This window comes from Trematomus bernacchii, unplaced genomic scaffold, assembly GCF_902827165.1.
Source record: "Trematomus bernacchii unplaced genomic scaffold, fTreBer1.1, whole genome shotgun sequence".
NCBI classification, from domain to species: Eukaryota; Metazoa; Chordata; class Actinopteri; order Perciformes; family Nototheniidae; genus Trematomus; species Trematomus bernacchii.
This window is the reverse complement of record NW_022987564.1, coordinates 11,703,080-11,718,055: the sequence shown is the minus strand read 5'-3', so window position 1 is coordinate 11,718,055 and position 14,976 is coordinate 11,703,080. Positions and strand designations below refer to the sequence as shown.

The following is a 14,976-nucleotide window of genomic DNA, read 5'->3' as shown; positions in this document are numbered from 1 at the left end:
AGCTGTTGAGAAGATGGAAGTGAAATGCTGTTGATTTGCTCTGGGGCTGTAGACAGGCCTGTGTTTCTCGCGTACCTCTTTTTGTTTGTTTCTTTCCAGCCCATGATTAACTTAGCCTTAATTGCCACAATGACCCTGGCATTTATTTGCTCTGTCATGAGATTCCTGTGAAATGTTAAGCACTCTTGGGTCATAGGCCAAGGGAACAATTAATAACATTTTGGTACAGCTCTGGATTCAGGTGCAGATCCAATTATTTATTGTACCGATTTATTGTATTAACTATTTCATGTCCATGATAAAGAAATCTGGTACTTGATTTTGATTGTCTTCTTGTGCACTTTAATACAGATCCGCTTAGTAATCTATACAAATATTTACACATTACATGTTGTATGAAATGTGCAGTTTGTTATACACAATTGTGCATTTGGGTTACTACATGTATTTTAAGATGTATGTGAATGTGAGCAATTGAATATAATTTTCAGTTCCTCACTGTAACCTTTCTATCTCTCTTCACTATAGATATTTGACTCTTAATAGAGTCCTAATAAAAGAACCTCTCTTGTGTGTAAAAGAGCTGATTAGCCTGCTAGATGATCGCCTGTCCTCTCTGCTATACGGCCAGAACAGCTAATTGTCCGTTAGCAAACTGCTCTGCCTTGCTATAAGGTCTATATGCATGAGGTGTCTTACATGAGGTATATGGCCCTCTGAACATATTAGGAAGCAACCTACATTAATGAGCTGTGCAGCGAGGAAGGTGTGCAGAGCACTGGCAGCAGTCTTCTTTACGGTGTCAGCTCTTCTGCAGCTTGACAGTGTTCCAACCCTCTCGGCTCACCACAGCTACAGTGTGAATCCAGGCATGTTTGCTGGGATATTCCCTATATTTATTTTCACAGGGTCCTTTTTTCTCTCTCCTTATTTCTTTGTTCCAACACTATTCCAAATGCACGCCTTTGTCACTTCAGCACATGGCAAGGGTTACGGTTAGAAATGATCCGTGCAATAAGCAGGCTTTTGTTCAGAAAAATGCCACAATATGTGCGAGCGCCCTTCCTCTCCATTATTTAACCAAGGGCTGACCTGAGAGTTGTTGGCATCAGCACAAAGGCGCACATAGTGAATGAAGGCATTATTTTCTCTTTTTTTAACGAGGCAAATTCTCTGCCGCTTACCCAATCAGACCGCCTTCAGAAAACCTGGAAATTAAATAACCTTTTTTTCCTCGACTAAAGTGTTTTTGGTCTGTCAATGAGCATAAAATGTTTGCAAAATATGGTCTTCAAATGGAAATGGATATCTCTTTGTGTAATGTTGTTTTGTGCTATACTCAACTCGCCCTCTTCTCTTTTTCTTCTGTCATTTTAGGTTCAATTACAGATCAACACACCATCTCACCACAAATGGATTCTACGAGTTCCTCAACTGGTTCGATGAAAGGGCTTGGTACCCCTTGGGCAGGATCGTTGGTGGCACCGTGAGTTTCTCCTCAAATAGATGCTTTTAAAAATGTTCTCTCTTTGTTTCATTGTTCAGCAACTCAACGCTAACTTTAGAGGAATACATCCTTACTCAGGTTCTTGTGAAGGAAAACGCACGATTGAAATAAGATGAGACGGTGAGAGGTGGTTTGCATTCTAAAAACAGTGAGAAAAGATATGCTCCAGCTCTCGGTGTATCACTCAGCTCAGCCGCTCCTGGAGGTCTTATTTAAGGGTTCTGGAAAGGACGCTCCGGGCGATTGATGAACCACAGTTTGAAGAATGGCAGCGCGGCTTCAGCCCTGGTCATGGAACCTCTTAAATCTCTTTAACCTTGGAAGAATACTGGAGTCGTCACAGAGCTTGCCCATCAATGTGTGTTTTTTGTATGTGGAGATTCCTTAAAAGCATGCCCTGCAGTGTTGTGTATCGAGGAAGAGATATATGAGATGCCTGGGCAACTGAGGCAAGACTAGCATGCCAGAACCAGAGCTGCGTACGTATCCACAGCAATAAGTCAACAATATTTTCAGAAGATGCCCTTCTCTGCCAAGGTTTTTCCCTAATGATTTGTTATGGTAGAATCTAAAAGCACAGCTGAGGTGTAGAGAGGTTCCACTTGTTTTAGGATTGTGTTCCCACATTTTGCTGATGATGTAGCGTCTTTGGCTTAATCAGACTTTGACCTCTGGTGTGAACTAGCTTGCTTTCCATCAGGCTATAAAACGGGAAGAGAGTCAGCAACTCCCAGTCTTAGGACATACCACTCTGCTAGATTGCCCCTTTAAGGTTTTGAGTGAGGGAGTACATTTATATATTTTTTCATCAGTGAGGGTAATATGGATCCTTAGATCCACTGGCAAATTGGTACCGAATTCCCAATGTTCTGGCTGAACGGAGTTAAGCCTGAAGGCAAAGCTCTGGATTTACTAGTTGATCTCTGGCCTGTAGTCATGAGCTCTAGGTAGTGACTGGAAGAATGCAAACACATATTCAAACTACTTTAATAACTTGTTCACTTATTCTTTGGGAATCTGATAATGAATGGTCCTGCATACCTCTCTATGGAGAACGTCCAAGACTGTGCACATGGGAAAGGATCCAAAGCAGAGCCAGAACATTTTGGAGGGATTACACATCCCACATGGCTGGTTATGCTTTGGGAGATGCTGGCTGGGAAAAGGAAGTCTGGGCTTCTTTGCTAAGCAAGCTGCCATTGTGAATTTGACCTACTTAAGTGGCAAAAGCTGATAGATTGAGTCTTATTTTAGCCACGGCAGGAACTTTTGGGGGAATTTTCTTAATATTCTGTCTCAATCCCTCCTTATATGAAATGATTATTACAGCATCAAAATGGCCCCAATTCATCAGTAGAGTCACGCATTGAATTATGCAGGGAGGCTGTGGCTCAGTGGTTAGTGTGCTGATCTTCAGATCCCCACTGCACTCAGCATGTTGTTGTGTCCTTGGGCGAGACACTTCACCACAAATTGACCCAGTGGGGATTGCCCACAGTATTGAGTTTATTTAGGTCACTTTGGATAAAAGCGTCTAACAAGTGACATGTAATGTAATGCTTTAAATTATGACAAATGTTACCTGCAATAGAAATCGGAATCAGAATACCTTTAGTCCCACAGAGGGGACATTTACGTAGTTACAGCAGAAAAAAGAGCCACAGACGGCTTAATGTTACATATGTTACATGCATTGTACTAAGTTATGATATAATAAAAAATATAATAATACAAAAAAAAAAGTTACTTAATTTTCAAAATACACATCCTGTAACAGTTCTTAGGATTTAGCAGCCAGGTATATAATAGCACAGTTTTAATGGTATATATATATATATATATATATATATATATAGCATAGTTGGTTGGTATTTAACAGCAAGGGGTGTTATAGTGTGTGTGGGGGGGTGTATGGTTGTATAGTCTGACCACTGCAGGAAGGAAGGACCTGCGGTATCTCTCTGTGAGACAGCGGGGGTGCAGCAGCCTGTCGCTGAAGGAGCTGCACAGGGTGTCCTGGAGGGGGTGGGACACAATGTCCAGCAGGGAGGACAGCTTGGCTGCCATTCTCCTGTCTCCCACCACCTCCACAGTGTCCAGAGGACTCCCCAGGACAGAGCTGGCCTTAATAACCAGTCTGTTCAGTCTCTTCCATATCTCCTCCATATCGACATGTAGGCAATTCTACAGTTCACATGTCAGATACATTGTACAAGTAATACAATTTGCCTATACCTGTTGTTGTTTTTATTCATAAGCACATCAAGATTACTCATCGACATTGATGTAATATCTAATGTAGTCAGTATGTATGTCCTCAATAGTGGTTCATGCAAATAACTAAAGTAGGTCTTGAGTCTGTTGTCATTGGTATTCTCAGTACTGTATGTTTGTGGGGGGTAGGCTGGGGTTATCTGGGTTTAGGCAGCAAGGTGATGCAGAGATACCATAAGCCTCCACCAGGCAGCATGGATTTAAGTCACAATCCAGTGGCAACAGTGAGCTGTTAACCTGACAGATTCCCCAGGCTGCTACTGTCTCCCTGTTTACCAGCAGCAAGAGCAGTTTGAAACATTGACCCTTTTCAGTGAAAAATACAATGTGCCAATTCCACAAAATCCATCTCCCATTTCCCACGCCTCCCCTCCTCTGTGAATGATCTTCTTCCAACCTCATCTTCTCAGCACTGCATCCTCTCAACCGTGAGGCCGGTGTGAGTTAAACACCTTTGGCCCATCCATCTGCCCACTTTCCTTCTTACTTTTAACCAAGCTTTGTTAACCATCCAGGAGCACACCCTGAGATGTAATTGCATTACATATGGCTTGGTCTGGACTAAAGACATTCTTAGTCGACACTGATATGATTTGGCGATTTCATTAGATTGTGTAAAAATCGACAAAGAGGGAGCAGCCGTTGTTATAAAATATCAGGACTACATAACCCAGTGCCAAACAAATGTCACCAAGCGTTTCCATATTGGCTCAGTTTGATATGCTTGGAAAGACCTGGTGATTTCCTTTCTTGTTCTTCCCCTTCTCTGTGCATGCTGATTGGAGAGTCCTCTGCACAGTACAGGCAGCGAGGCATGTTAATTTAGTTCATTGCCATCATATGCTGTTATCATTACAGACCAAAGCAGATGGTGCAGTAGCAACACTACATGCTGAGGTTTGAATATAGTATGAACTACTGCAGCAAAGACGCCACAAATTGGAATTACAAAACCCCTCCCTCAGCATTTATCTGTCATTACTTAACTAATTGTAATTGTATATGACAGGCCTTGATTGTAATAATGAATGTGCTGGTTCTGTCACAGTACATGAATACTTGGGTTATGTAGTCCTTTACCCAATGGGTGGGGGCTGAAACTCTTGATTAGACTGGTAATCGAAATTGGAAGGTGAATAGTTAATTTGTATGACATTTAAAAGATCCTTGGGCTGCACAATTCTTTGTCTTCTGCATGCAAATAAACATACAAGGCTTTCCTCTGTACATTTCTATTTGCATTTCATGAATATAGGCGTAAAATGAAACACATGAATGCATTGTTATTCATACATACTGTTAATTTGATTAAGTTTAATGTTGAGCTGTGCTGATTTCTGCTCAATTTAACTTTCACTTGCAAGTTATTTCATGTTCCAGTCCATTACTATAATTGTTTTAATTAGCTTAGCAGTAGGGATGTCACAAGAACTGATAATTGCATTAGAGTTGCATAATGGTTTATTCTCCAATTAGTAAAATGAATATCAGGCAAATGTATATCGTATCTATTTGTATATTACAACGTTATTATGAGGTGTTCAAATGTAGTCTTTGCGAGAAACTTGAATAAATGCAGTAGTTTGAGGATGATGTTTTTACAGCAATATAAAATAGATGTTAGAACGATTTAATTTTCCTACTAAAACACTACGCAAAAGGACATAAAGGATTATAGTGTATGTTGTACATGCGATATATTTAAAGGGGACTTATCATGCAAAATGCACTTTTTGATGTCTTTTATACATAAATATGTGTCCCCGGTGTGTCAGGGAACTCACGCAGCGTCAGAAAATAAAACCCTCTCTTTTCCTCCGTACCTAAATCTCTAAAAACGGGGGTACAACGGAGCTGATCCAGATTTGCGTCCGATGTGACGTAACATCGGAAATGTGGACCCACGGCACTATCAGAAAGTTGCTATCGGAAACAATGCCCGACTGTTTTGGACGTAATATGGTCGGTGTTCAGCACTTTTGGAACAGGAAGTGAAATAGAGGGATATGAGGCACTAGTATAGCCTCAAATTAGACCCACATGCAAATGGAGGACGAGAGCTTCTGCTTTATCAGAGAAAGAGTTTTTTTTTTTACAATAGGTGCTGTGATGAGCAGTTACGCCATTGTATTCCTTCCTCTTTAGCAGAACTGCCTCCAAAAAAGTGTTGAGTGAGTCATTTCAGTGGGTAACATTTGTGAGGAGATTGCCTGGCCAGGATATGACCTGCAATGCAATTACCAAGCCATTACGGTGGTAATGTTGTCCCTGCATTTGGTGTTATTATTTTGTCGCTGGATGATTGATCCTCTGCTGCTATAGGGGATGAAATTGTTCTTATTGGAATCAACAAATGTAGTATACTGGAACCAATGGTTTGCCAAACTAATTGAAGTGATTTGACTGTCCTCAAGTCAGATGCACTACAGCAGAATGATTGGGGATGTTGTTAAAGGATGTTAAAGTCTGGTGAACACGAACAATGAACTGAGCCTAGTAAGTTTTACCGGTATTGTGTAGCTGAAGCTTGTTTTAGTGTATTTCACTGTGCCATTGTTGTCCAAAAACTACTTGAATATGGTATTTAGCAGCACTTTAGCACAGTATGACTTATTGTATGTTTTACTCCCAATTGAGTAACATGTGCTAGAAACTGCACTGATAGTCTCTCTCAGGAAATAACTGTAAATGTGTGTTTTTCTCCCCCCTTTTTCTTTATCTTCTTAAGCTTTACATTTTCAATTGGCACCAATGGGCTTGTATACAGTTTGCCAGCGTTGTCCTTTTAACAGACTACTTCTGCTTTCAAACTACATTTGACTTGGATGAAGTTTACTCCCAGATGGTCAGCCGGTCACATTCAAACAGCCAGCCGCATTCTGCCTCACAGGAATTCTGATAGCAGGTGGACGGGTCATTCGGTTGGCCATGCTCAATGCAAATAAATCCATATAACATGCAAATCTATGCAAAGTGGATCAAGATCTAGGAACTGCTGCTCGGACATCTGACGGAGCTAGAGCACAGGTTCAATACATTTCAGACTTTCACCGGCTGTCATTTCTATATAAGAGGCTGAGATGGGATCGTTTGCCGGAACAATCTAGTTCCTTTTTTCAAGGGCACGGTGATGGCAGTTGCTGGAGTAACAGAAAGCCACTCACTCATTTACTGTGTAGGCTAATTGTCAAAATCCCACTTGTTTGCACGACTGAGCTGGTTCTTTTTCTGAACATAGACAGGCTCCAGGGAAGAAGGGCATTTATTTTACTCCCACACTGCATTTGGTATCATAAAACAAATGTGTGCGAGCGCTTATTTGCATCAAACATATGCTTGTAAAACAGGGAGGCGTGTGGACAGAAACTGGTTTTATCTCAGATTGCTGCATTGTGCCTGTGTATCTTAGCCCATAGTGCAGCCACAAAGTTATATTCCCTCCTACACCTGTCTTGGCATTATAAAAACGTCAGTCTCCTTTCTCATAAGGAGATATGTTTCTGACCCTTCCAGCTGGAGGTGGGATTCATAAAACCACCGTTGCTCTAACACTAACAAGACTTGTATTTCTTCCGTTGCATGAAACCTTTTTTTATGCCTGCACTCTCGTTGACATACCCTGTCTTTCCTTTCATCCTCTATAGTTCATTTGTCCTCCTTTTTCTCCCAACCTCTGAGCTTCTTTATCTTTTATCTAGCCTCCTGTGCCTCTGTCTTTCTTTAAGTGTCTGGCTGTCTTTTCTCACCTCCATTGTGCCTCGTTTATTTTTGCCCTTTCTTTCCTTACCCTTACCCCCCCCCCATTTTTTTACATTAAAAATCAGACCGATGATCGTGACAGTCCTCATTAATTGTGTATAATAGCGTTAAGTCTCTGAGCACTCGGATGGGTCACACCGTTTGTAAGATGGACGAGCCAATATCAGTGAATGTGACAGTTTAGTGCCTTTCTGCATAGACCAGTCCAGCTGCACTCACCCTTTTTATTCCCCTTCTCACTCCCAGCCACCCTCCTCTCCCCAAAGCTGTCAGTTGCTCTTTCTCCTGAGCTGTAGATAAGGAAGAAAGGCTTCTCTAATGTGACAGTGCATAACAACAGCGGCCTGTCAAGCCAATAAACAGCTCTTTGTTGCCATAAGGACAATGACTCGAGTGCATTTTTGGTAACAGCTTTTGTCAGCCCTAGTTGATATTTTCATAACGAACAAGCGATGTGATGCATTTGGAATCCCAATTTAGCAAGAAGTGCTGGTAAATTATGCGCAAAGGTGTTATAGCCATCCAATGCCCGCTGTAATGAACATTCCCAATCATCTATGTAATGTTTTCAGAACCCGGACCCTCCCACAGAGTTTAGAGTGGCTAATTATTACAAGACTAGTTTTGTAAATGAGAGGAAACGGCTCCATTAGTCCAATCCTCAGAGGCAAGAGGCAAGACATGCTTGATTTTCATTGAAGAAGATTGGTTGATGCCTTGCCTACCAGACCCCAGCTTCCACTAAGTGGAGAGTTTAATCAATAATGACTTTTTGTCAAAGAAAATTATAAATGGCTATATTGTTTTGCAATAATAGAATGTAATTTGAAAAATATCGAACGTGTTGGTTCCAGATTTCAATGAGCTGCTTTCTTTGGATCAGGGGAATTGTGATTGTTCAACCATTCACTTACATTTAATCAATAAGCTTTAAAACAAGTTTACAATAGCTCTAGATGACTTGAGTTGTATCATACACAGTAGCAACTGCTTGAGCCTTGGCGCTAGTGTTAATTTTGTCAGCTATTTTTTTTATTTAGTTTTTGTCTTAGTCCTGTGTTAAATTTCCGTTTTAGTCATATTTAGTCGCCTTCATCCTGTTTTTATTTAGTCAAGTTTTAGTCGACTAAAAGTCTGAGCATTTTAGTCTTATTTTAGTAAAAGAAAACTAATTATTTTAGTCTACTTTTTGTCAATGAAAACTGAGTCTTTTTTTAGTCATCAGATTATATAGAACATTTCAGTCAAACTAGTCTAGCCAAAACCAATAATTTGTCATTTTAGTCAAACTTATTTCACAATAAGATGATATCTTGTCCTTATTTGATGAAAAACACAGGTTGAATGATTAAGAATGCAGCTTTTCAGAGAGTATCTGGTCAGGTTTGAGGTGTTTTTACCAGCTGTGTTATGGCCACATTGCTTCCCTTCTGATAAAACAATGCATTCGCTTTTTTTCTCCGCCTCATTGTAGCGAAAAAGGGTCCCAATATCACATCGTTTCTTTCTCCCAAGCAGTGGTGGCATTAGACTTTTTCGTTGTCAGTCATTTTGACGGACAGGATCATAACATTTCCATCATAATCCATTATTACCCGTCGAGTGCACAATTTATCACTCACTCGCGCTGACAGGGGGGTATTCGGTTAACGCGAGTGTGACCACTGCTCCCAAGCCCTGTTGTTGCCATTTTATTCTCTGTTAAATAAGGTTAGTTAGACCATGTGTTAGACCCGAGTCTTCCTGACAGTTCATATTGTGCCGCTGCCCGGTGTAATTCAAATGTACCGCCTCGCGCAGCACAGACACACAGTTGCTGCCCAGCCGCAGCACCAGAAATGGAACTGCTGGGAGAAAAACTGACTATCAGAGATGTAACGTTATGTTTGATAATATTTCGTCTCCTCATTTTTCGTCAACGAAAGTAAAGAGAGATTTTGGCATAGTTTTTATTTAGTAAACTACATTTTCGTCTCGTCACTTTTCGTCAACGATATTGCATGATGATTTCGTTACAGTTATTGTTTACTGCCGTCTCGTCATCGTCTCGCTTTAGTCATGGGAAAAAAAGGACGTTGACGAACATATTTAGTCAACGAAATTAACACTACTTGGCGCAGGACATATTTAGCCTTTTTATACAATGTAATCTATAAGCTCCAAAGGACTGTGTGTTTCTCAATCAATCAAATGTCTTAATGATAATGCAGCTTGTCATTTTCTCATGTATATTATCCTCAGAATTGTTGTCATCTCTGCTTATGTCTAGGGCTGCCTCAATAAAAACATTTTTTTTCTGTAGCAGGCTTATTGTAGCATTGCACGCATCTCTCATTGCGTCTCAGTTTAACATCCCTCCCATCCTTTATTTTGCTCAACCTGTCTCTCTCTGCCCCCCCCCCCCCCTCTCTCAGGTTTACCCCGGGTTAATGGTGACTGCCGGCCTCATCCACTACGTGCTTAACCTGCTCCACATCACCGTCCACATCCGTGACGTATGTGTCTTTTTGGCACCGGTGTTCAGCGGTCTGACCGCCATCTCCACCTTCCTGCTGACGAAGGAGCTGTGGAACCATGGTGCAGGGCTGCTGGCGGCCTGCTTCATCGCCATCGTCCCTGGCTATATCTCCCGCTCGGTTGCAGGCTCTTTCGACAATGAGGGCATCGCCATCTTCGCCCTGCAATTCACCTACTACCTCTGGGTATGTACACTCTTCATTTGATTGAAAGGTGCAATAGGGGCTATACATAAAAATGTAATCCAGGCCAACATGTCATTTCTATTGTGGATGTACACCTTCCGTGAATAGTGTTTCAGGTGTTAGGAATCAGAATAAAACCTGAAACATGTCCTCTTAAAGCTTCTAAAGCTGAAAGATATGTCAACATTTCTACCGCAACAGCAAGGGCTTTATGTAGCCCTCTTTTCAATCTTATTTGGCCTCACCTTAGATGTTGAATTATTTATCCAGAGGATGAAAGGCACACTGGGCATCTTTGCAGAGCATGTGGAGCCCAGGGAATGGTATGCTCCACAGTAAAACCTTCACAATAGGATGACCTTTTAAGAGCAGACTAGAAAATATGATGGTTAAAAAGGTTGAATAACCCCCCTCCCAATTTACCTTCCTTTTTTTTTAAATACACAAAGTAAACACAGCCTGCAGGCCAGCTGACCTTGTTGAGTTTGCACCATCATAGTTCTCAACAAGAATCTGTAATATTTTTCCTTTAGATAATTAAAACACAATTTGTCAAGTAGTAGACCTTGACCGCATAAATAAATTCCACTGATGGAGAGAAAGTGTTTTCAATGCAGCTTGGATGTTTGCACGAACCACAGAGTGATGGTCTGATCAATGGTCTTCCACAAAATATGGAAGATGTCTGAAACAGCCATTGTTAGCTGCCTTACAGCCCTGCAGATAGTCTTACCATGAATGCCTCTTGTGTGTGTGTTTGTATTACTGTGTGAGAATGAAGAGATCTGCTTGGCAAACATCCCCCCCCCCCACTCATTCTTCTTTTTTATTAGAGTTGACCTTGACAAGTATTGAAGATTATTTCATTCTGTATTGAACTGGACCCGTTGAGTAATACCCGCTTTTTCTTTACGTTTATAAACTTGGAATAAGAATGATGAACAGGATTTAGAAAACATTGAAAGGACATTTAACATTGAACATATTTCCAGCCAACCAGTTAAAATGGAAGTATTCCGTTCCTACTTCTGCTAAACTGTTGATCGAAAGACATCTACCGATTTTAAGAGGAGTGAACTACCCATGAATTGCCAATACAAAACTTGCTTTCAATTAATTCCCGGCATCAAAGGAGACAAAGCAAATGTTGTGTGTGTTGCCTTAATAGGAGGCAACGTGCCATCAATCCCAGATAAAGTAGAACAAAGAGGACCCTTTGAACATTAGAGCCTTAACCATCAGTCGGACATTCAATCTGAAATTAGATGCTACAAGGCTAATTGTTGCACAAAGTAATAAACAACTGGGATCTTTAAAGACCGAAAGGGATTTTGAGTTTGGGTAAGTCGTTACAAACCAAGCCTTTGCTTCAACTTTCTTGACTAGCAGTGACAGCAGGACTTTTGTCATTCATTGTTGCATCCCAGTGGAGAAGATGTCTGATAAACTTGAATCCAGGTAGGTGACTGCCAGGCTAGTTGCTACTCTTAAGGGAATCATTAGTGGCTTCAACTTAATGCAAGTGGAAACAGGGTGCTAGTGGAGACTAATGATAAAATAATTGTAATTTGTTGCTGTTAATGCTGGAGCCCTGGACTTGAAAGACTTCGAACAAATGTCTTCTCCTGTCATGCAGAATGTACTTTTTAAATGAACAGCTGTGGGCGGTACATGATGTCATGATGTAACGGTTAAAGTAGTCATGTTTCTACTGCTGAGGTACGGGGCATTGCTGGATAAAAACTCTAAATGCATGGTTATATTACTGTGTATAATTAGAACGCCTCGGGCATATTTCTGAGTACATCTCATGGAGTCTATAAAATGATTTTTTTCAGCAAAATGGCCACATGTGTCTGTTGATTGCAATGATAGAATATAAAAGTAAGAGTTGAGGGAAGCAATTACAGTCATCCCTGTAAAAACATTTCACACCTGCACAGTAAACCTGAGCAGGTGTCGAATGAATATGGATGTAAAATTCCAATGTAATTGTCAATGTATGAATGTAATCCAAATTAGCTGATCAAGCAGCTAATTTAGGTGATATTAAGGAATTTATCTGCAATTAGCCACTTTGAGAGGACTGAACCAACAAGAAGCCAGCTGCTTTCCCCTGTAAGGCATTCAATCCCAACATGCATGCAGCAGTGAGAACATGTCATACATGTCATCATTGGAAATCATCATTCTTAGTAAACATAAGTCCCTGGCATTATGATCTTTATCCTTGCTTTTACAAATATTAGGAATAACTAAAGAAATACCCTCACTTACATTAATAGACACAAAGAAACATTACAAAGGAAACAGTAGTAACGTGAACCTGAGCAGCAGGCGTAATGCAATGCATATCAATATATTATATTCAAATGCTTTTTTTTTTTAGCTCAGATGCTTTGGGTATTATCTTAAAAACAGTATGCCATGATAGGATGGCGCTATCTTATTGGAAGTTCATGCAAATAAGCCAAATGCCTATTATTGACCAACCGTAAAGTAGCTGCCTAATTTGAGATAAATAGGTAATTCATGGCTCTTTCACATCACCCAGAGTTACAGAGATGAGGCAGGCGAATCAAACTCCAGTTCATTGCTTCATACCTGCAGCGCTCAAACACAACTGCCTGCAGCTGCTAAAGGGTATCATCATAGCATGAGACCCACAGGACTTCCACATTAATGCAGACATTTGAAAGGCCATATTACCTTACACTTCAGCATTCATTGAAAAATATTCTGTCTTTCCTGTGTCATGCTAAAACGACTCATGTCATCTAATGGTCCGAGCCAGAGGCAGCAATACTTTTGAATGAACCAATTAAAAGCTGTTTCTAACCACCTTAACACTGACACATCAAGACACACTTGTGAAAAATGACTGTGGATTAGGGCTGTGCAATTAATCGTATTTTAATTACGATTTTGGCCTGCCACAATTACGAAAACAACATAATCGAAAAAAACAATTATTTAGCTTTGCTAGGTTGTGACAGTGCACTGCAACATATTTGATCTAATTAATTTTGGTCTCATTTATTTGTATTTATCATATTTATATGTTTAGTAGCTTGTGGAAGTGCGCTCCAATATTTGTTCTTTATTGGTATTTATTATTTGGATATTTATTTTAATGTATCATTTATTTTTGTATTGGTTTTTCAGTTGAATTATACGTTCAGGGTAATCAACAGTTAAAAAGATACTGTTCAAATTATTATTTGTTTTAAAGTTCAATAAATGGATTTTTATTTGTTTTAAAGTTCAATAAATGGATTTTTTCAAAGTCAATGAATAATCGTATTTAATAATCGTGATATCAATTATTGACCCAAATAATCTTGATTATGATTTTTGCCATAATCGCACAGCCCTACTGTGGATCATCACAGCTGATGGTTTCAAATACTGCAAAGCACACAGTTACATATTCAAGGCCTTCCACATGCCAAATACAAGGTCATGTTTTTATCTTCACAAATGTTTATTTCTTCAATGGAAATTGAGGTTTTTGCATTTGAAGTTGTGCAAATGTCTGTGTTTGCAAAATAAATGTCTCTTTCTAAGGGGATGAAGTGAAACATAACATTGTTGTAGATGCTGCCAAACTCTTGATCTGCATTGGCAATTATACGAATAAAAACATCAGTTATAAAAAGGCATCAACCTTTAAAAATGTACTTCTCGTTTTCTTTTTTAGTTATATAGAGTTATTTTGAATAAAACTGCATGTTGCAAGGTTCACTTTAGATGTATTATTTAACTTTCATTGAAAACTACAGTCAGTTCCTACACACACAGATTTGTATAATAGTTGCCAATGTTAGACAGGAAAACGGGAACTGTAAGTGCCTAACAGTCCTCATCCAAGTGGTTTCACTGAGTGAACAGCTTACATTGTGCTTGCCAAAGGCAATGAATGGTACTATGAGTAGCTAGTAGGCTATTTGTCCCATTTTTTGTGTTGCTTCAAGACATTGATTTCCCTTTATGCTCAAGCGTAAAGACATGCTGCAGAGTGAAGCCTTTCATCCAGGTAGTGATGCAGGTATTTCGTCATGCCATGCCTCAGCGCTGTTTGTCACACAGTAACAAGCTTGGAAATAAAGTTGCCGCCGGGTTGAAAGGGAGCTTTTATCTGTTCAAGCATTCAGCCATCCCAGTTTATGTCACTTGACAAATTGTGCATGGGTGCATGTGTGGTTCGGTTTCATGGTGGTATTAGTCACTATGCATCCAGCTTGCAGACAATTATCTAACTGTTGCTGACCTGGCAATGACGTACACTTTGGTGTCCAGGTGGCTGGCTGAGCATGCCAGGTGTGTTTACAGTTTCTATCCTGAAACGACACATCTGGCTTTGTGCCAGTCTAACCAAACAGGTGATGGTGTCAATGGGACAGTTTACAACCTCAAACATGCAGTGCATATTTGGAAGCCAAACACAATTAGGAAATGTGTATTATGCTCATCTGTATATACTGGCTTTTACATGTGAAACATTCAAACCATACATCATTTGAAATCACTGGCATTGCAGAGACTTCTAAATAATATTTGAATGAAACTCTTTTATTTTTATAATCCATTTAGTTTTAGATTTGAATACACCCTCAGATTACTGACGCCAACAAAGAAGTACACCCAACATTTAACAGCCGCTTCCACCACCATATAAAACGTTTGAGTAAAAAAAAAGAGCAGTATGTAGACTTTGCAATACTAGAAAACTCA

General features: G+C 40.0%; 1 protein-coding gene across 1 annotated transcript in view; it reads left to right on the top strand.

Annotated features, from left to right (window-relative positions):
* Positions 1 to 14,976, top strand: part of LOC117477539 (dolichyl-diphosphooligosaccharide--protein glycosyltransferase subunit STT3B) — a 72,604-nt gene that overhangs the window by 30,421 nt on the left and 27,207 nt on the right. Inside the window, exons 2-3 of the mRNA XM_034124218.1 lie at positions 1,378 to 1,486; positions 9,955 to 10,242. Coding sequence (XP_033980109.1) covers positions 1,378 to 1,486; positions 9,955 to 10,242 — 397 coding nt within the window. The remainder of the gene's footprint in view (positions 1 to 1,377; positions 1,487 to 9,954; positions 10,243 to 14,976) is intronic.